This window comes from Hypanus sabinus, chromosome 4, assembly GCF_030144855.1.
Source record: "Hypanus sabinus isolate sHypSab1 chromosome 4, sHypSab1.hap1, whole genome shotgun sequence".
Classification (NCBI taxonomy): Eukaryota; Metazoa; Chordata; class Chondrichthyes; order Myliobatiformes; family Dasyatidae; genus Hypanus; species Hypanus sabinus.
The window spans coordinates 47,154,669-47,177,415 of record NC_082709.1 but is presented as its reverse complement, the minus strand read 5'-3'; the positions used below and the strand labels follow the sequence as shown (position 1 = coordinate 47,177,415).

General features: G+C 42.6%; 1 protein-coding gene across 3 annotated transcripts; it reads right to left on the bottom strand.

The window, feature by feature from the left end:
- Positions 1 to 747: 747 nt before the first annotated feature.
- tbccd1 (TBCC domain containing 1) lies at positions 748 to 22,221 on the bottom strand. 3 transcript variants are annotated; one of them, XM_059967009.1, is made up of 8 exons: positions 22,093 to 22,196; positions 20,746 to 20,894; positions 20,276 to 20,613; positions 18,680 to 18,829; positions 15,688 to 16,054; positions 4,907 to 5,093; positions 3,379 to 3,876; positions 748 to 2,153 (listed from the first exon to the last, which is right to left on the bottom strand). In XM_059967009.1, exons 2-8 carry the CDS (start codon positions 20,762 to 20,764, stop codon positions 2,027 to 2,029), a joined length of 1,686 nt encoding a protein of 561 aa, XP_059822992.1. In that variant the 5' UTR covers positions 20,765 to 20,894; positions 22,093 to 22,196; the 3' UTR covers positions 748 to 2,026. The 3 variants fall into 3 exon arrangements, with proteins under 3 accessions (XP_059822992.1, XP_059822993.1, XP_059822994.1); XM_059967010.1 differs by lacking the exon at positions 20,746 to 20,894 and having other exon boundaries at positions 22,093 to 22,221; XM_059967011.1 differs by lacking the exons at positions 20,746 to 20,894; positions 22,093 to 22,196 and adding an exon at positions 21,790 to 21,808.
- Between the last annotated feature and the right edge of the window lie 526 nt (positions 22,222 to 22,747).

Here is a 22,747-nt window from a genome sequence, read left to right as displayed (position 1 = left end):
GAAATCTAAAACTATCTACTGCTGTGTGATTAGTATTTTGAGACTGAAGAGTTTGCTAAGCAATAATTTTAGTTTACCATTAAAACTCAAGTAGATGTCATTCAGCAAAGCATGTTTTTTTCTAGGCTTGCTAATAGAAGTTGAAGAGTTGAAGGTTGAATATTTTACATATGGGCCATTATAAATATAATAAATATTGAACTTGTCAATTTTGTCAGAGAAGGCTTTGAATTATACCCAACAGCAGAGCAGGAAGCACTGATTGCAATGTAGATTTACACCTTTAACTGTGCCCGTGTTCTTAAGAGTTTGCTGTCAGATATAGTCCACTGTTAATGAAATCTGAATATCCAAATCTTTTTTTCATGCTTTGTTGCCATATAATTTGGTATGAGTATAAAGATCATTCATATAATCAAGAACTGAATTTAAAAGGGAAGATGAAGGTGACATCCTTGATATCAAAGCAATATTGGGTTGAATGTGGCCTAATAAAACTGATGTCTAAAAGTCAGGGCAAAAATTCTCCACTGGTTGAAGTCATACTGTTGTTTTGGGAAGATATTAATATCAGTCCCAGGATGTTACTGTAGGCACTACTCATAGCTGTGTCCTAGATCAAACCATCTTCACCTGGTTCATCAATAACATTCCCTCCCTCATAAGGCAGAAAGACCAAGTATATGCTGATGATTACATAATATTCAATTCCAATAACCCACAGATGTGTTTTGTGTAGATAAAACTGAGTACGACTCCATATTTGAGAGTTAACATTTTGTATTTTGTTGAAATAATTTGAGCATTCATCTTTAACTTCAATTAATACTGAAACAGTGTTTTGTTTGCATTACAGAATGTTATTCAATATTTACAGTACAGACCAAATATTCACAAAATGACAGTCATCAAACATTACCAATACCAGTTTAAAGGCAAGTGCAGGAAATAGTTCTTTAAGTAAATGTTGAAGAACCTGGACTTCCAAATTGAATAAAAAAAATATTTGGAAGAGAAAGTTCAAAATGTGGTTTGCTGCATCAATGGAACTTGAAAAGACCAAATTTCAACCCCAGCAATAGAAATGATACAATTTCCACATCTGAATGCCAGCCATCAACTATACGGCAATATGCACATGTAGAAGTCAGGTAAAGAATACACCGAGTCTTAACATACAGAATCCACTGGTTTGCTAGTGTGTTGTCAAAGCTCAAGTGTGCCATAGGCACATGGAAAAAGTAACTGTTGACAAGACTGAGAATTGCACAGAGGTAAATTAATGAGAGAAAGAAACTGAAGCTAAAACGATCTCAATTGCTTTAAAAATTAAAAATATATGTGAATCAGCAGAAAAGTGAACAATCATAGGCAAGGATATGTGACAAGAACAGTTTGCTGTGGAATCAAGGGTGTATTCAAGTCACTCAGACCAAAAAAAGAGTTTCAGCAGAAACACATTATATGAGACACTTATTTTTTGTTAATATAAAAAAAATAAACTCAAGGCAAATTGATAATCATAATATCCTAAACTTAAGGAAATACAGTAAAGGCTTTCAAAATTTCCCTTGGAGCACATGGTGTCAAGAATCTAGCCAGACATTAATTCCAAAAAAATTAGCAAAGGTGGATTATGTAGGTAGGGGAAATGGTTCAGAAAGACATAAAAGTACTGAAGTTGTCATGTTAAATATTTTTCCCACATCTGTGTCCATAGCCAGAGGATATGTTCTCAGAGTTCCTCAAATGTAAAGTGAATTTCAATTAGACCCAAGCACAAAGTACAGCATGAATAAAAAAGTAAAACCTCTATGAACTTGTGCAAGCATACTAATGCTCAAAACAATAAACCTTTAAATATAATTAGAAATGTTTTAAAATTGTAGCTTAGTTCTATTTGAAATACAGTTATTAGCACACATTTCTGAATTGTGCCCACTACAACTATGTGTGCTGAGGAAATGAGCCCATTAATTAAATACTGGCCGTGGGCTTATTTCCTCAGCACAGAGCCCAGTAATAACTAAGATGTAGTCTGTTTTGGGGAAGGTATGGGAATAAGACTGTCCAGCTGCTGGCGATGCCCAGTTTGATCCAACCATTCACAGAATTTCTTCTCCACCAGGTTCTGAAACAACCTCCGATGTTCTCTAGAAAACAGGAGAAAATATTAAGGAAGATCTGATAATGTTATAATTTTTCAACTGGGAAAATAATAAAATGAAATCTGTTCCACCCTGACGGATTTAACCCATGCTTGATAGAATATAACCTGCTAATGGTCTTGAATTTAAATCTTTTCTTTTCCTTGAAATACTGGAGTGAAATTCCCATTAAAAAAAGAAATCAATTTAATAGGACACAGTATTCACTATCATTATACTGCAGAGCAAAAATAAATCAATACTTTTGTGCCAACACTCAGAATCTGAATGATTTAGTGATCAAGTTATGGAGCACCTTTGCATTTAAATGGCAGTATTTCAGACAATTTGGCACAAAACATGCAAATTACCTGAGAATAACATCAGGGATAAAGCTAGTTGAAGGCTTAGCCAAGATCAAAATGACTTAATAGCTCTAAATAATTCTACAATATCAACTATTTTTTTAAGAAACGTGCTGGGGTGATTTAATTCCAAAGGACTTGCCAGTGTGAACAAAAATACTTTATCATATGGATGAGTAAAGTATGAACAATTATGATCTTTTTTGGAAAGCTGCAATAAATGGAAAGATGCCAAAATATATTGTGGTTGAAAGCTAAACTCCTCCAATAATTACATAGAAATTCTTAACAGAAGAATTTTACTGAAACGATCACCACTGAATGAGGGACCTTTTCAAAAATGCCCGTTGCCTACAAGTGGTTATTCTCCATTCTCAGATGCACTTAATAACAATCAGAAAAGGAACCAATGATCTGAGACTTTATATTTAAATCTGACAGTTGCACCTGACCACATTACAACTGAAATCAACCTTTCTGTGAGAGAGCCTAGAGTATAGAATTACAGAGATATGAATTACTGAACTCCATTTGTGTCAAGACTCCAGTTCATTATCATTTTATATTGTTAATTGATTTCAGCACTGGTGTTACAAAGAACCTTGTAAAAATAATTCAGCAGAGTACTAAACTATTAAAAACAAACATGTTACATATCCTAAAGATATGATATTAGTAATTTTTATGGTTTTGCAAACAGTCCTGACAAGCATTACCAGGACTAAAATACTGCATTTAGAGTAACATACTTGGGTACTACTGATATACATAAAGCAGTTTTCAGCAAATTGCTACTTTCAAAAGGAACAGAGAAGACCTATGCCATTCTGGAACTAATAATCTGTTTTCAGTATACAAGTACTAACTTGCTAAGTCCTGCTTCCTTAACAGTCTTCTGCCAGTTCTGAATTTTCTGCTCTCTGTGTTTTATGGCCTTTTCATATGGCGGCGGCAGTCCTCCAGGAATCTCCATGGTGTCTCCCTCCATTTCAAATGGAATCACAAATACATAGAAGGCCTTGGGAGGTAATAGCTGATAGACAGGTATTTCATTGTTGTCCACACCAATACAAAATGGCTTATTCCAATAATTGGGAATTGTGGCTATCCCTGTTCGTGCCATGTGATCCTCCAATAAAGGATAATAGGTATGGTATGGGGCAAATGTTAAACTCGAGTTCCCAGACATTATAAGAGGGCAGGTAGTTGTGAGACAGTAGAAGGTACACGAAGATGACGATGAGACTGAAAGTCTGCGGCAGATAGCTATTACTTTCACATCATTACAGCCATGGATGTGGATGGTTGTTTGGACAGGGCCAAGAACAAAGGTGGTGTTTCTGCATTTCTCAATACTGACAGACCTGCAATGAGAAACCAATATACATATGATGTACATAAAACTACAAATCTTTATAACTATTCACCTCATTCCAATCTAGGTTTTCTGCTGAATATACAAAATAACTAAATTCTTTACTGCAAAACACTAGCTTCTATCCTGAGGATGAGCAAGTTACTTTCTTCAAGACCATATCTGGTGCTGTTATCTTGAACACAGTCCAAACTGATTTTGTGTATAGACCCCAATTCGTGCTGCCATCAGTTATCAGCAATAACTCACTATTTGGGGTGAGGTGGGAGTGTAGAGGTGAATTAAAATAGGCTCAAACTAAATTTTACCATGTCATGATATGTACAGTTCTTGTTATCTACCTTCAGGAAAAATATTAATAAGATTGAAAGAGTGCAGACAAAATTCACACGCTGGTGCCAGGACTTGAGGACCCGAGCTACAGGGAAAAGTTGAATAATACAGAATCTTTTCCCAGAGCATAGGAGTAAGAGGAGATTTTACAGAGGTATACAAAATTGTGAGAGGTTTACAACAATTTGGGTGGAAGGGGTATGGAGGGCTATGCTCCAGATGTGGGTCAATGAAACAAGCAGCATAACAGTATAGCATGGACTAGATGGGCCATAGGGCCTGTGTCTGCGCTGTCATGCTCTATGACTCCATGATGTAACATGTTATTGCATCAATTTTCTGTGCAGGGCAACTAATTAAAAATGAATTTTGTGCACATTTGCTGAGTTTTCAGATTGTCTATTTAAACTCAGTACTAATGACTTTTCCAGTAAAATGAAGTATAAAGATCCCTACACTAAAGTAGTTATCATTGACTGAAGACTAATTACCTCATTGACTATTTGCTTTTTTTAAAAAACTTTTTATTCAGACATTGAACCATAACACCAAAAAACTACAATTGCATAAAGTAATATAAATATACTAATGTAGCCAATGAAATTGCTGAATGAATCAGTCTTTTATTGGAATGAGTACAAAAATGTCCTTCTTCAAAACTTTTACTTCAGAAACACTAAACTTACCTTAAAGGAGATAAGAGATATATGAAGCAGTCATTGCAGCGATGAATTTTAACATGAGCTCCATCCAGCTGATCGGAACTCTTCGCCAGGGTCTGTTTGTACACTTGTGTCATTATCACCACCTTGTGGCCTTTAGGTGCTGTGTAAGTATTGCATGAAATCCTCGCCCGCTTTGTTGTACCTTCAACTTAGAAAGAGGGAAAGCAGCTGTTACATATAGATAGTCCAAATGTCTGGATGTCGCAAGTTAGTGATTAGACAGCTAAAGCAAACCTATTTTAATACCATGACACTACAAATTCAACTACAATAACGAAGTTATAAATCCAATCAACTAAATGAATAGCCAAATGAATGTCTGTTTTAAATGTTTCAGAAATATGAACATAATACTGATTCTATTTAATTTGATGAGCACTAGAACTACAGAAATAAAGATGATATTGCCCACTACAAACAATACTTTGCTGTAAGATTATTTCCAATAAGACTTCTGCGCTATTCCAAAAAGAGCATATATGAGGTCATGAGCCATTAGGCTGTACAATAGGTCAACCTATAGCCAGGGAAGTAATGACCTTGCCCCCTCCTGCTAGACTGTTCGAGGAAACTTATTTTTTATTCTTTCTTACTTCTCTTCTAATATTTGGATATCCATGCACGTGTAATTTTCTTTGGAACCAATAAAGTATCTATCTACTCACACATTCGGAAATTCTGCTAAAAAGACACCATCTTTATAAATATTTATTTACTGGGTCCATGCTGGCTCCAAGCAGACTAATCATCCCATTAAATCATTAATCCAAGTTTATTGTCATAGGCACATGGTACAAGTGCCAAGTAAATACATATTTCCAATATTCCTGCAACTTCTTCTATCATGCCTACTAACTCCCTTTTAATTTTTCTGCCACTAATTAACCTTTCCAAGGATCTTTGGTATATTATAATAAATTGGGGGAAACACTGGGGATAGTGTTCATTATTCTCTTAGAGAATAGAACTTCAGCACCTTGTCAAGATTGAATCAAGTTCCGTAGGGTACAACCTACTGTACCAAACCTTGAGGTAACATGCAAACTCCACCAACAGCATCGAAGATCAGAAGCAAACTGCAGCCCCTGGGGCCGTGAAACAGCAACATTAACTACTGTGCTACCACATTACCCAGTTCATTTAAGCTCATTTTCAGGAATTATGATTCGCCAATATGATGCTACATTGTTCCAGAAATGTGGACTATGCCTTCCCTACCACTGAGCACATCTACTGTTTACAGAGCCCTGTCACAGGAAAACAGGAAAGCAGCATCTGTCCTCTAGCCATGTTCTCCTCGCGCTGCTGCCACGGGGGCTTCAAGACACGCACCACCAGGCTCAGGAACAGTTACCCCTCAACCATCAGGTGCTTGAACCAGAGGGGATAACTTCACTCACCCCAGGACTGAACTGCTATCACAACCTACTGACTTACTTTCAATAACTCCATCTCATGTTCTCAATTTTTTTCTTTTTGTATTTGCACAGTTTGTCACCTTTTGTACATTGATTGTTTGTCCATCCTGTTGGGGAGGGGGGGGGGGGCGTCTTTCATTGATTCTATTGTGTTTCTTCTACTTGATGTAATTGCCGATAAGAAAATGAATCACAGGGTTGTGTATGGTGGCATATGTACTTTGATAATAAATTTACTTTGAACTTTATTGAATGTGCTCAGTCAGTGCTGTTCAGCAAGAATGATCATCAGGTTGAAGTAGTTGATGGATATGAGCAAGGTCAATACCTTCTTGAATAAGATAGTTGAGGACTAGCTATTTATTTCCAAATTTGGATGCCCTGTCATGCGGAGGAAAAAAAATATTCCTACACTCCAGCTTTAACTTTCAGCTACATTCTAGCCTTCTAAACTCGGCAGGGTGAGGGGAATAGTTTGATTGTGTTGCTGAAGCAACCTAGAGAAATACAGATATCCATCTGCGTACTGCAATTGAGATGTATCAACTACAAAAGAAGCAAACCAAGAGCGAGGTGGAGAAACAACTTCCGATTACTTTTGATGTGCTGATGCATCAGAATGCTCTGTCTGACATGGCTCCAACACATTTTGAAACTTTTGGAGCTGCACACATCCTGAGGCAGACCCAGTTCACTACAATGGAGACACAAGAGACTTCAGATGCTAGAATAGAGAACAAACAATATGCTGGAGGAACTCAGCTGATCGAACAGCATCTGAAGAGGAAAATAAATTGTTTTCTGTGGAAATCCTGCATCAGGACTTACCTCCAGCAAATTATTTGTTGTATAGTTTATTACAATGCAGGCTTGGGTCTTGTAGGTAGTGAAAAGATCCTGAGGAAGCTTGCTTTGCTGAACACTTAGTCACTTTTCTGCTTTGTAACCAGTTAACATGGACACAATAGTTAGGTTTCTTTAGATTATTGATATTGAGGAATATTTGTAACCAGTTAACATGGACACAATAGTTAGGTCTCTTTAGATTATTGATATTGAGGAATACAATGAGAATAATACCATTACATGTCAAGAAATTACAAGACTCTTATTCGAAGTGCACACAGTATTTAATGCAATAATCAATTAGCTGGAATGTAAATGATATGAGAAAAATTATCAGAAAAATTGTGAATGAAGTAAAAGACTGCAGTCATCAGCAAAATCCATGACCGTTTCTTGAACTTGATAGTATTCTATCCTCAACATCACTGAACTGTCATTATAACATTGCTGTTTAGGAGTTTACTGTACACAAAATAACTTCCATATTTCAAAGTGATCAGACTGCAGAAGTATTTAAATGGCTAAAAAAAACCTAGGACTGCACTGAAGTTGTGCAAGACACTATATAAGTTGTCTTATTATGGAGAAAAGATTATTAATAAATTAACTGGTAATTGTATGCCTACGACATTGTGTCTAAAGAATACCTGGAATAATGTATTTTTGTATTTTTAACTCTGAAAGCCAACAGGTTTTTTTCAGAAATTCATTATACTTAAATTTTAAAATATGTGACTAAATTAAAATAGATTTTCTTGCATATTTAAATACCTCATGCTTTACTGACTATTAGTCAGGTATGCTTGTTTTAAAACCAGAAAAGAATTGACAAGATGAACAGCCAACAATTACATGTTTGAGCACCTTAATCATTCTTGTGGTTCCTAATGATGGAACATGGACATTCAATTATGAAGTTAGATATTAATTATCACTCAAGCAATGTACTTTTCAATGTCCTGTGTGTTACTCAAAATGGCCTCTTTGGTTTGTTACAAGTAGGAATGTTTCTTTGTCGGATGAGTGTTTCTCTCGCCATTGTTTCACTTTAGAATGGCTGATATGGTAATTGTATTCATTTGTTAATCAATGGGGAATGTTATTGTGTCTTGTGATGCTGGGAACTTGGGGGAGGGGTTTTCGCGGGTTTTTTTTGAGGAGGCCGAGGAAGACGCTGAGGAAGGTGGACGTGTGCTGGACTGCTCGTAAGACCACCGGGGTGGTCCCAGGTGCGACGGCCGGATGGGTCGATTGGTTCGTTGATTGAGCTCCAACGAGTGCACTAAACAGACTGAACTTCGATAAGTTGGCGCCTTTTGTTTTTTTCCTTGTGTATATATGTATATATATATTGTATTGCCTACTACTCTTTTAATTTTAGTAAACTCTTTAAAGTGTATTTCATAACGGTATTTGTTGTGGGTTTGATACTGTTGGTGGGTGCGAGGCATAAAACTCGATTCTCACAGCACCTGCGTGTACGGGAGGTGGGTTGGAGAGTGGCTGGATCTCCTTTTTCCCCTAGACATATACCAGCCTGTTGGGTAAGGGTTACATTTGTGGGGTGCTCGTCCCGGATTGGATTGTCAGGGGCTGTGGAGTCGCGCAGGCAGCAGAGCGGAGATGGACAGAGATAAGTTTGTTTGTTGGTGCCAGTTTGAAGGTGTACCAGTACAGTACGCATTCGTAGTGAGCGGAGTGGATTTTCGAGTTTCGGGAGACGCGATAGTGCGGGGTCTAAGTTCGGTGAAGGGTATTGGGCAGGTAGAATTGGTAGCTAGACGGTGTGGTAAAGAGGTAGAGTCTAGCTGGGTGTTGGTTCGTACGAGTGCTGAAGTCAGGACGGTGGAACTGCCGGCGACGGTCAGTGTACCGGGGGAGGAGGGGCCGTGGGGGCTCCACTCCTACAAGGATGAGGCTGAGGAGACATCGGGGGAAGAGCTAGAGCTAGAGGTGGACCCCAAAGAGGTGCCCGGCACTAGTAAAGGGAGGTGGGAGGAGGGAGTCGTGACTAAGCCCCGCTCCCCAGGTAGGGTGGAAGCCTCGGAGCTGGCAGCCGCACTTAATTCCCTGGTGGGGGTGGCCGAGAGGCCACGGCTGAAGCTGGGGGTGTTCTCCGGAGCCAAGCCTACTCCGGATGGGGAGGTGGACTATGAGACCTGGATCGAGCATACGTCTTTGATGTTAGAGGAGTGGCCAGGCTCAGAGGAGGAGAAGAGGCAGCGATTGGTGGGAAGTTTGAGGGGTTTAGCAGCCAAAATCGTCCGGGAGTTGAAAGCTGAGAAGCCTGGGGCCTCAGTGGAGGAATGCCTAGAAGTTTTGGAGGGAGCGTTTGGGTTGTCAGGGGAACCCTGGCTGCTTTTAGCAGAGTTTCAACGCCTGGAACAATGGAGAGGGGAAAAGCTCTCCGAGTACATATTTAGGATGGAGGGGATGCTCTCGGGGCTGCGGCGTCGGGGGGTAGTGAAGGCGACTGACGTGGCTAGCGTGAGGATGAGTCAGCTATTCAGTGGCTCTCTGGAGGAGGACAAGGTGGCGTGGACTATCCGACAGGCTTATAGGAAAGGTCCCCCTCCATCCTTCGGGCAACTGATTAGAGAGGAAGAGAGAGCGTTGGGGCGGAAAAGGGGCACGGGCCTACGGGAGCAATCCTCAGCGATACAGGAAGTGGTGGCTGAGTGGAGGAATGACAATCCCCCGGGGAGGGGAGGGACAGGGGAGGTACCTACTCTCAGGGGCGATCAGTGCAGTGGATTGGGAGCAGGAGCCGTCCTGGGAGAGGAGGGGCGGCCGGCAGTGTGTGCTTTAACTGTGGGAAAGAGGGGCATTTCAGGCGGGACTGTGGAAGGCTGAGGGTGTGCTATAGCTGTGGAGAGGAGGGTCACTTTAGGTGGGATTGTGAGAGACAAGGAGTCCCACAGAGGACAAGCCCCCCTGCGACTAAGAAGGGAGAGGTGTCGGGGAAACTTAGGAGAGGCTCAGTGAGGGAATGGACTGGAGCCTCTGGAGGAACACGTTCCCAGAGATCAGCCGGAAGACCACCGGGTGCCCACGCCTCTTTTCCGGATGGGCTGGTAGGACCCCGTGCCAGTGTGGGTCTATGGATAGAGGGAATTTACGCAAAAGCTGTTCTTGATACGGGATCGCAGGTGACCTTATTGTACCGGTCTTTCTACAATCAATATCTAAAGCATTTGCCCGTAACCCCATTTAACGCCCTGCAGATTTGGGGTGTGGGCGAGGGTGACTACCCGTACGATGGGTACGTATCGGTGAGATTGGAGTTCTTGGAGGGCGATGTGGGAGTGTCAGAAGCTATTGAGACGTTGGTGTTGGTGTGTCCTGACCCGGTGGTGCTGCCCTCCTGGTGGGGACTAACCCCCCAGTTGTGCGACGGCTCCTGGGAGCTTGTAAGGAGAAAGGGGGGGGAAGACTTTCTGGAGACCCTCTCGGTGCATCCAGTGTTTCGAGCAGTGTTCGCAGAAGGGGTTGCCTCCCAAGGGCTGGACCCGGAGTGTAAACGAGGGACGGTGTGGTGTACGCAGGCGAGGCCCAAGGTGATCCGACCCGGGGAGGTAGCCCTAGTGATGGGGACCCCCAGATTCCCAGGAGTGCTGACGGGAGAAGCCCTGTTAGTAGACGCCCCAGACGATCTTGAAGGGGAGACACGATTTCCGGCAGGGGTGCTGGTGAGGCCCGAAGTGCAGAGACCAGGGGTGGTACATGCGAGGCGTATAGCTATAAGTGTCAGGAACACCACGGCAAGAGAAATCACCTTTAAGAGGGGAATGCCGCTGGCACATCTGTTCCCGGTGACGGTAATGTCCAGCGCACCAGTGCGGACCCCTAACGGGGAGGGATCGGAGCATCGAAGGGAGCTGACCGCTTTAACTTCGGGGATTCCCCAGTGTCGCCGGAGTGGAAACGCAGGCTAGTGGAGAAGATGCTGAAGATGGAAGCTGTTTTTTCTCGGGGCGAGTTTGATGTTGGCTGCTCCAAAAGCACTCGCCACACCATCCGGGTGACGGAGGACACCCCGTTCCGAGAGAGATCCCGGCGGCTAGCTCCGGCAGATGTTGAGGACGTGCGACAGCACTTGTGCAAGTTTGAAGGAGGCTGGAATCATAGCTGAGTCTCGAAGTCCTTAGGCGTCCCCAATAGTGGTGGCACGGAAGAAGAATGGGCGAGTGCGCATGTGTGTTGACTACAGGACGTTGAATCGGCGAACTGTCCCTGATCAATATACTGTCCCAAGAGTCGAGGATGCGTTGGCCTGCCTGAGCAGTGCGAAGTGGTTCAGTGTGCTGGATTTAAGAAGTGGGTATTACCAGATCCCGATGAGTGCGGCCGATAAAGAGAAGACCGCTTTTATCTGCCCGCTGGGGTTCTTTCAGTTCGAACGAATGCCCCAAGGCATATCCGGAGCCCCAGCCACCTTCCAGAGGCTCATGGAGAGAACTGTGGGGGATATGAATCTGTTGGAGGTGCTGGTGTACCTGGACGATTTGATAGTGTTTGGATCGACTTTGGAGGAACATGAGGAGAGGCTGTTGAAGGTGTTGGGCCGGCTTAATGAAGAAGGGTTGAAGCTTTCCCTGGACAAATGCCAGTTCTGCAAGTCGTCGGTTAACTACATTGGCCATATCATTTCACGAGAGGGAGTGGCTACTGATCCAACCAAGATAGAGGCCGTGACCACCTGGCCGAGACCCCAGAAAGTGGGTGCTCTGCGCTCATTTTTGGGGTTCTGTGGGTATTACCGGCGATTTGTGAAAGGATACGCCAAAGTGTGTCACCCGTTAACTCAGCTGTTGTGTGGCTATCCCCCGGTGGGGAAGAAGAGGACGGGGAACCAGAGGCAGGATGCTGGAGGATATTGGAACCCGGCGGAACCTTTTGGCTCGAGATGGGATGATCAATGTGAAGAGGCGTTCCGATCTTTGAAAAGGGCACTGACCCAGGCCCCGGTGTTGGCTTTTGCCGATCCCCAGAAGCCATATGTGCTGCACACGGATGCCAGCCGAGAGGGTCTCAGGGCTGTTCTGTACCAGGAGCATGGCAAAGCCTTTGTCAGCCGAAGCTTGTCGCCATCGGAGAGAAACTATCCCACTCACAAGTTAGAGTTCCTGGCGCTGAAGTGGGCGGTGGTGGACAAGCCAGGCGATTACCTGTACGGAGCCAAGTTTGAGGTGAGAACGGATAACAATCCTCTCACTTATATTTTGACTTCGGTGAAGCTGGATGCCACCGGACATCAGTGGCTGGCAGCCTTGTCGGTATATGATTTCAGCCTGAGGTACCGACCCGGAAGCAAGAATGTCGATGCGGATGCATTGTCTCGTCGGGAGCCGGGGGACGAGGAGTGGGAGAATGTCCCTGCCCCTGGAGTGAAGGCGATGTGTCAGTTTGCTATCACTGTGAGGGCCGAGGGAAGAGGGAGGCTGGAACGAGCCGTGGACCATTTGGGGGTTTTTGACGACGCCATACCCCTAGTTTACTATGACCTGACCGCACTGGGGACTAAACAGTTGCCGGAACTGAGTCCGGGGGAAGTGGCAACTGCTCAGCAAAATGACCCGGGCATTGGCACAGTGTGGAGAGCGGTCGAGAAGGGGGATGCGGCGTTGGCTGAGCCGGCGAAACACCCATGCGTGCCTCTGTTGTTGAAGGAGTGGTCTCGGTTGAAGTTAAAGAACAAAATCTTGTACCGGGTAACGACGCCTCCGGACCAACCCTGCTGTTGGCAACTGGTCCTGCCGGAGGAGTATCACCAGACTGTACTCCAGGCCTTACATGATGATTCTGGACACTTGGGGGTGGAAAAGACATATGGATTACTCAAAGACCGGTTCTACTGGCCCTGGATGAGGGGGGACGTCGAAGAATACTGTAGGGGATGCCGTCGTTGCATCCAGAGGAAGACCCTGCCAGCGTTGGCGGCTCCACTGTCGCACTTGCAGAGTGTGGGACCTCTGGACCTGGTATGTATGGATTTCCTGTCGATTGAGCCTGACACCAGCAACACCGCGAATGTATTAGTCATCACCGATCATTACACTCGCTATGCTCAGGCATTTCCCACCAAGGATCAGAAGGCGACGACAGTGGCGAAGGTGTTATGGGAGAAGTATTTTGTGGATTACAGCCTTCCCAGGCGAATCCATAGTGATCAGGGGCGGGACTTTGAGAGCCGCCTTATCCAGGAATTACTGACTATGCTTGGGGTTGAGAAATCCAGGACTACCCCTGGATAGAAATCCAGGGAGACCCTCAGCCAGAGAGATTCAACAGGACCCTGTTGGATATGCTCGGGACGCTGGAGATTGGGCAGAAAAGCAGGTGGAGTCGTCATACTGGACAATTGGTTCACTGTTACAATTGTACTCGCAATGAGGCTACAGGGTATTCACCCTATTATCTGATGTTCGGGCGGGAAGCGAGGTTGCCCATTGACGTGTGTTTTGGAGGTGGAGTGGGTGAATTTCCCGGGAAGTCCCATCTAAAGTACGTGTCCAACATGAAGAGGGAGTTACAGCGGGCGTACGAGTTGGCCGAGGCGGCGGCTACCAAACAACATCAGAAGAATAAGATACGGTATGATCGAAAGGTGAAGTTTGTACAATTATTACCGGGCGACCGGGTCCTTTTACGGAATTTGGGACTCCCTGGTAAGCACAAGTTGGCAGATCGATGGGCGGCCAGCCCCTATGTAATAGAGAGCCAGATGCCGAACCTGCCCGTTTACCGGGTGAAACCTGAGGATGGAAAAGGGCCTATCAAGGTACTCCATAGGAATCACCTGCTGCCACTGGGTCAAGCAGTGCAGGTGGATAAGGAGCCCGAGTGGGAGGTTAAGCCCAGTACAAGGACTCTGCGAGGGCGCGGAGAACAGGAAGAGCCCGCTGCTGAAGAGCGGGGACGGGTCCCTCACCCGGGAATGGCTACCGATTCAGAGGAGGACGACTCAGATGAGTGGGTCCTGTTCCCATTCGCTGGTGCTCCAGTACCAGGAGAGGAGGCTCCTGGCCCTTCCCATACTGAATTGGGTGAGAGGAGGGAAGGTCTTGAGGGTCAGATGGAGAGGCAGCCTACATTGGTGGGAGAGAGGGTGGAACCCGAGCGTGAGCCGGAGAGATCTCAGGTGAGGGAGGACCCCTGTGAGGAAGGGGGTGCGGGTCTGTCAGGTAGACCTGGGGTGTCCGAGACAGTGGGTTCGCAGGTGACGAGGGAGCCCAGTGGGGCAGAAGGGGTATGGAGATTTCAGAGGATTAGACGCCCCCCGGAGCGGTTGACATATGTGGTACCGGGAGAACCGAGTGTGATTTCTACTGCTCTGGGTAGTTATGTCACTGCTTTCTGCACCTGGGTTGGGTTTTGTGTGTTGCAAGAAGCTTTGGGGACCTCTAGTAATGCCATGAGGGCATGACATTTGCTGGTGGGGAGAGAATGTACAATGTCCTGGGTATGTTACTCAAAATGGCCTCTTTGGTTTGTTACAAGTAGGAATGTTTCTTTGTCGGATGAGTGTTTCTCTCGCCATTGTTTCACTTTAGAATGGCTGATATGGTAATTGTATTCATTTGTTAATCAATGGGGAATGTCATTGTGTCTTGTGATGCTGGGAACTTGGGGGAGGGGTTTTCGCGGGGTTTTTTTGAGGAGGCCGAGGAAGACGCTGAGGAAGGTGGACGTGTGCTGGACTGCTCGTAAGACCACCGGGGTGGTCCCAGGTGCGACGGCCGGATGGGTCGATTGGTTCGTTGATTGAGCTCCAACGAGTGCACTAAACAGACTGAACTTCGATAAGTTGGCGCCTTTTGTTTTTTTCCTTGTGTGTGTATGTGTATATATATATTGTATTGCCTACTATTTTTTTAATTTTAGTAAACTCTTTAAAGTGTATTTCATAACGGTATTTGTTGTGGGTTTGATACTGTTGGCGGGCGCGAGGCATAAAACTCGATTCTCACAGCACCTGCGTGTACAGGAGGTGGGTTGGAGAGTGGCTAGATCTCCTTTTTCCCCTAGACATATACCAGCCTGTTGGGTAAGGGTTACATGAAGTTAGATATTAATTATCACTCAAGCAATGTACTTTTAATTATAATTGATTAGCAGCATTTTCTAACAGCACAGAAACTAAATAGCACCCCTTCGGTCAGAGTTGGAAAGCAATTATGGAGTTTTTTTCCTCAGACAATTTCCCACAACACTATATTGACAGTAAATGGTTCCAGCTTTCATATTCCAAATAGAAAAAGTTGAGCTTAATTCTTGTAATTATGTTATAATTACCAGAATCAGCCTTTTTAGTAGGTTAGGGAAATGCTCAAAAAAGAATACATTTTTCAAAAAACAACCTCTGCTTGCTACTAGCACCTAACAGCCCACGTAATCTTAATACTTTTGAAAAAATATACAGTATCTTGTCACAGATTGCAATAAATGAAACATCAAGATCAAGTCCTCAAAAATTACCTTGCTGTGCCCATGCTAATTTCTTTCCTTTTTGGAAACAGAGGGCAGTGCCAAATGGATTGGGTCCAAGCACACTTCTCAGCCAGGCTTCCAGCTTATGGAAATGGAACATCTTGGAAAGCTTGGAGTAGCCAGTTGTACCCAGGATTGGTTGCCAACGAGCCAGTTCATGCACAGGGTATATTGCTTCATTCCGACCAATGCTTCCTTCAAAGAGAAAGTCCAAGGCTCTAACTGCTTCCGCAGATATCATGCTGTCATGGGTTGTGTGGGCCGAAATGGTAAGCTGTTCAGGGTCAAGCAGAAGTTCCAACAACTCTGACAAGTGGCTCAGAACAAATGTTAAATGGTTATGGTCATCCATGTTCTAGATTACACAAAAACAAGAAAAAAGGCTTTGAATGAATATTTCAGTACTAGCAGTTTTTTTAAACATTTTGCTACATAAGACATTGTTATGCAAAGTTAAGTTGCATTGTTTTGTGTACCAATGAATAGATGGTTGTAAAATTGACAGAAAGCAAAGGATGTTTTAAAATAGCTTTGTTTCCCTATTGGATTCCACCATAATGTATGCTGCCATGTCCTTTTCTGCTCTCTACAGTCAAAAATCTGGAGAAGTATGATAACAGCACTGTAAATCATTAACGATAACAAATTGCATGACAAGTCCAACTTTAAAAGTTGGTAGTAGACATAGGAGCAGAATTAAGCCATTTGGCTCAAGTCTGCTGACCTATTATCCCTCTCAACCCCATTCTCCTGCCTTCTCTCCGTAACCTTCAATGCCCTTGTTAATCAAGAACCTATCAATCTCTGCTTCAAAGATACACAATGGTTTGGCCTCCATAGCCATGAGTTTCACAGGTTCACCACCCAGTGGCTGAAGAAATTTCTCATATGTTCTAATGGGACGTCCTGGTATTCTGAGGTTGTACCTTCTGGTCCTAGACTCCCCCACTATAGGAAACACCAGCTCCATGTCCACTCTATCTAAGAGTTTCAACATTCGATAGGTTTTATTAAGATTACCCTCTTTCTTATAAACTCCAGTGAGTACAGGCCCAGAGCCATCAAATGCTCCTCATATGTTAACCCTTCATTCCCAGGATCATTTTTGTGAACCTCCTCTGGACTCTTCTCCAATGCAAGCACATCTTTTGTTAGATAAAGGGCCCAAAACTGCTCACAATTCTTCAAGTATGGTCTGAACAATGCCTTAAAAAGACTCAGCATTACACCCTTGATTTTATTTCCTTGTCCTCTCGAAACAGTGTGTTTGCCTTCCTTACCACCATATCAACCTGCAAGTTAATCTTTAGGGAATCACAAATGGAAATGGAAGTGTATAGACATAAGCATGTGTATTTAAAAAGGACATTCAATTGGAGCATAGAATATAACATGAGCAAGTGTTGTTTGATAACAATAGATGGAAAATTCATGATATCATTCACAGAAGACTCCTTTAAAGCTTCCAACACAAGCAAGTTTTGAAGACCATTCATAAGAATTTAGGACAAGCAATTGGAAGTACTATAACAGGGTTATACAAATACTTAATAAGACTTCACTTGCCAGCTTTATAAAATGCAGTGTTATTGATTCCTTTTAAATAGTTTATTATGAGTCCTGAAAACCATGTGCATTACACTGCAGTGCATTACAATGCAAAAAGTCCATTGTATCTTTGCTGGCTCTTTACAACAACAACACACCAAAATCCATACTTGAGCATCAAGACTTTCTCCCAATTTTTGTGGGGATTGCTTAAAAAGCCACCAGTTATGGTCCATTCCTAACTGCCCATGTGATGACAGGCCATGGTTACCGTACAAATGGATTATTTCCTCAGCCATTTCATGATGTAGTAAGAGCCTGGTCACACCAGAACAACAAAAGCAAAAGATTTATTCTCCTAAAGGCATTTGTCAATGAATTGTGTTTTTTTAATGTAAACCAGTGGTTTGATGGCCATAGTTTAATGGACTTTAAAATAATTAAGCTCTACAGCTGCTATGGTAGGACTTGAACTCTGATCATGGAATTTTTAGTCCAGAATCTTAATTACTAATCTGCTATTTTAAATATTGCAGTATCATGGGGATCTGATTCACATAGATGGTTAGATAGAAATTACAAAAAAAAGCACTGCTTTTAGAGTTGATGGAAAGAAGTTTAACCATATAAACAGGAATCAAGTAGAAAATTTGAGTGTCTAAAGATTGCAGTGACTAACCAAGGAAATAGAACTTCAAAAAGGTAAAAAAAAACACTAACTGCAGGGAAAATTGGCAATCACCAACAAATCATTCTGGATAATTAAAGACCTAGGACTAAAGTGAGCTGAATAAGGATTTCTCTGTAAAGTAGGGCAATAGCAAACTCTCAATGGGTCATACATTTTACTAGTTTTAGGTATATAATCTGCTTTGGAAAATTTTAATTTATATATTTAGAAATAGAACTACAAATTAGTAATGTTTATTTGATGATGATTTAGAATGCAATACATTTTAAATTGGCTCATCATGTTTGATCAAAATTCATATTTTACCTGAACAAACAGCAAACTAATATAATCTTAAATACAGATTTACCAAGTAAATAGCTTTTTCTATGAAATAAGATGCCAAGACTCCTGATTTTTGATTGCAGCTATTGACATTGAAAAACAACTATTTATTTGGACTCAAAATTAATGGAAGATTTCAGCAGTAGAGCCTTTAATTATTTTTTGGAAAGGAAGCTGGAAGAGAACAATCAGCAGGCGATAATTGGAGTTGAATTTTGGCTTGGAATTCCTGTATTTCTATTACTGTTACTGAAATGGGGAAATGAAGAATCGTCTCTTGCCGACTGTGTTACATTTTCTGCTCAAAAGCAAGTAAACAATGCACAATACAGAGGTGAAGTTTACATCCAACATAATAAAGTTAATTGCATTTTCTTTCATTTGGTAGGTGTATAGGCATTTTATTGGTAAGCCTACCTTGCTCTGAGAATTAGATTTTACATCCAGATCAGGAGATCGTGACCTGGGACTTGGCCATTCCTCTCCAATCAAGGATGTCCGTAGAGAAACTTTGTTCAGCTGTTGAACATAAAGAAACAGCAGGAACTGCAGTGTATCCACTGATAGCTGTGCAAAAAAATAAAATTATGTGTTTTAAAACTACACAATTAAAATATTGTACATTTTGTATCACATTTTTGTGTTACACAAGACATTGCAGCCTTTTACAAAACTCATTGTGTCAGTAAAATTATTCCAATATACTTAACTACCTTTTATATCAGAAATATTATCTTCCTTGTATAAAGTTAATGCTGTGAAACTATCTGCTTTGTGCTTTGAAAACTTCTCAACCATTATAGGAAATTAGAACAAAATGTAACAAAGTTCTTGATATTATTTCCTGCTCTTCTCAAAAAATCAGGTTATCAAGCTAAATGAACAAATTATTAATTTTTCATATAATGTTATATTCCTTAGCTTTCTATGCCTGCGCACTTTGCCTTCACTTGGTCCTCCTAACGTAGTAACTCCAAAAGTAGAAAGAGCATCCTAGTTCAAACCCTTACCAGCTTTCATACTTTTTCTAATGAGCATTCTTTGAAATACACTACAATACGAGTACCAATTTGCATGGGACAACTACTAAAGTGTATTTTTACAATCACAATCATTAATGGAAAGTATAAACTAATCAAAATGCATCTGCACTAATCAATGTTTTTCTAAGGTATCAGGTAGTATATGGAGGCAGCTTTAAATAAAGACATTCCCAGAATGTGCCAAGTCAGATAATCTGTCAGAAATTTCTGAGCCTCTGAAATGGACGAGCACAAAAGACTGAAGGAACACAACCATGAATGCCAATTACACTATAAACTGGATATATTGCAAATAATCTTTCTAAAACCATGTCAGTGAAGTAATTTGCAAACTTGCTCCATTATGACTCATCTAACAAGCCTGGTTCTTTAGCTACAGATATAGAATTGGTAAAACTGAAGCCTTTGCATGTCTTCTCCATCAGTTAACTATAAATGCATTTTCAGGAAATAGTAGATTCATTTCCGTACGCCACCAAGAAGAACCTGTACCGAACATTTCCATAGCCAGTGATGAATATAGGTGACTAGGATTTCAACGAGATTATTCTCCACGTTAGTAGGAGTCAAAACTATTAAGTGTTGTGTCACTTTTACTATTCTGCAAAAACGGGGATTTCAAAAGCTGCCTCATAATTCTACATATAACATATATATCCTGATAAGTTCATAAGGCAATAATCTTTGTTGAAGAATCCCAGCTAAATGGTAGACATTATTGAACACCGAAAACTATAACTTTAATTTACCTCTAAAAACAGTAAATAAAACTATGCAAACTTTAAGGTATCACTCAAGCAGCCTGTTACTGCAATCCACAATTATTGTGCCGGTCATACATATTATGACTAAATATTCATGAACAAGGTCTGTGGTAGAGCAGAGGGGAGTTCTATGATTGATTAAAATAATAGACTATAATTTCTCCACTACCAAAAAAGAATTACAAATTCTTAAAAGAAATTCATGCCTTGTTTTTAAGTTTGTCAATTTCTTCTTCCGATCTGCAGCAGGATACCTCTTCAGCCCACTGTAACCTCTCCTCTGCAGTTTTCTCAAGAAGAATGTCAAATGTTTCAAAATACAGCCATGCCAAATTTTCAGCTAGCTGCAACTTTCCACAGGCAATATGCCTCCACATAGGCCAGGAAAGCCTCGGATAACCACCTTCTCCTCCCTTTGTTCGAACGTACGTTGCCATCTTTCGAAGATAGTGCATGCTGAATTTTGATGGAGGTGGGACCTGCAAGATGCCGACAACAAAGGTTTCATATTTTGCCCACAGCCGGACACGTGGTCGCTCCATTTCTGTGTAAATGGAAATATACAGTATTTCACTTCACAGTTCACTTAATGACAAAATAACAAATATTTTTAAATAGTCATTACTCCTTTTGCTTAATTATTAAAAACTTGAACATCTCCCTCCAAGTCACTCACCATCCTGACTTGGAAACATATCACCAATCCTTCATTGTCGTTGGGTCAAACTCATGGAATTTCCTCCTGAACAGCACTGTAGGTGTACCTACACCTCAGGGACTGCAGTGGTTCAAGAAGGCTGCTCATCATCATCTTCTCAAAGGCAACTAAGGATGAGCATTAAATGCTGGCTTAGCTGGTGACACCCACGTCCCGTAAATGAATAAATAAATAAATTAAATATATACTGATTTCATTCAGGTCCAAATGATAAATGCAGTTAATTTGAACTTCCTTTTCTATGGATGTCCTTTTCTTTAGCTCTACCAAAAGATAATCTTCCTGAAACATCCCAAAACAAAAATATACGTAAAGCTGGTCACTTGAATGATCTGAAAAAAATAAATTGTACACCTGCCTAAAACTCAAACTGTACAGCCATTTAGATTACTTCACCCTTCACAAATCATTACCCAAAACTTGGGAGATATGGAAAAAATTCACTCACTGAATTTATGTGAAAAACATAAACAAATCAACACCAAATTTTATCTTTCTCAACTTGAACTTCTTCGCATTATGGAAGATTGTAATACAGTCCCACTTTTTAGTCCAAATAAGGTAGCAGCATTAAACGTGTTACGTGTGAAAAACACTTGTAACACTAGGTGATTTAAACTATGAAGCTTTTTTAAAGAGGAAAACGTAAGCTCAACATGCATTTGCAGCCATATGTAAATATATAAAGATTAATATTTATGGATAAAATGTTCCTAGTTTTTCTCTCACCCCAGTTATTTTCTTTTCTCTCTCTCCCCCACCCCCCCCCCCACTTCTGTCGGGCAGAACTGGCGAAGACAGTATTTGACAGCATCTACCACCACACTCAAGGGCAGCTTCTATCCCACTGATAACTGATCGCTTCTTGCTCGATCTCCTAATCTACCTCATCGACTTTGCATTTTGCCTAACTACTGTACGATTTCCTTTCACACCTCCTCAATCTAGCTAAGGATCAAATGACGTGTCTGGATTGCATGCAAAACAAGCTTTCCACTGTACCTCAGCACACGGGACGCAAATAAACCAATTGTCAGTATTCTAAAGTAAAACATAGCCAATAAAGTTCCTTGTCACTTTTGCGATGCCCTAGCAGTTAGCGGGCCAGGAGATGAGACCAAACAACACCTCCGACACCACGGTTCTCCAGTGACATTTGAACCGCGAGTTCTACGAGTAAATGCATCAGACAGGAGGGCAGAGAGACCGGGGGCCATGGCCTCTGCACCGTAGCAGGAACCCAGAGTGGCACGTATAGCCTGCGTTCCTCTCGCAGATGTGCACCGGGAGATACGCAGTCCTTACCGGCCAAGCCGCCGCCGCCCCCGCCGCCCCCGGCCCCTGAGGGGTCGCCACTCGGCCGCCCGTCGGTTAGCGCCGCCGAGCGCGCGCCAACAACTCGCCGCCCGACGGGAGCCGAGAGGCGCCGATGGGCGGGAGGAGGCGGCGCACAGCCAGCAGCGCCGATGGGCGGGAGGAGGCGGCGCACAGCCAGCAGCGCCGATGGGCGGGAGGAGGCGGCGCACAGCCAGCAGCGCCGCCCTAGTGGCGGCAGAGCAACAGGCCACGGCGGTGGCTCGACTCGGGAGGTCTGACCCCCGCTGCTGAATTCCACCCGCGGACAGAGCGAGACTAGTCCGGGCGTTTAGAAAAGTCCAACGACAAATTAAAATGGAGATCAAGAAACTGCAGATGTTGGATTCTAGAGCAAAAAATAAATCCCAACTGGTATCCTTTCCAGAGCTCAGCAAGTCTGCATTTTGGGACAAGGCTTGATTTTGCATCAGTCTCCTTACTGACACTTATAAGTGTCCCGACTGAGATGGTTTGAGTGGTCTCATTCACGACTTCCATCTCCTAACCATCTTGACACAAAGCTGTGAGTTCTCTGGTGCTAATGTAGGACCTGCGCACGCCGTCACAAAGTAGAGCAGAAGGTGTTTGATGAGACAAATGGGTG

Bases quoted from the DNA above. Each gene is read 5' to 3' on its own strand.
- tbccd1 (XM_059967009.1), bottom strand. The intron at 5,094-15,687 runs GTAATTTTTGAG...CCTCTTTCTAAG, and splicing joins ATTAGCATGGGCACAGCAAG to TTGAAGGTACAACAAAGCGG. The intron at 2,154-3,378 runs GTTAGTACTTGT...CCTGTTTTCTAG, and splicing joins AAGGAAGCAGGACTTAGCAA to AGAACATCGGAGGTTGTTTC.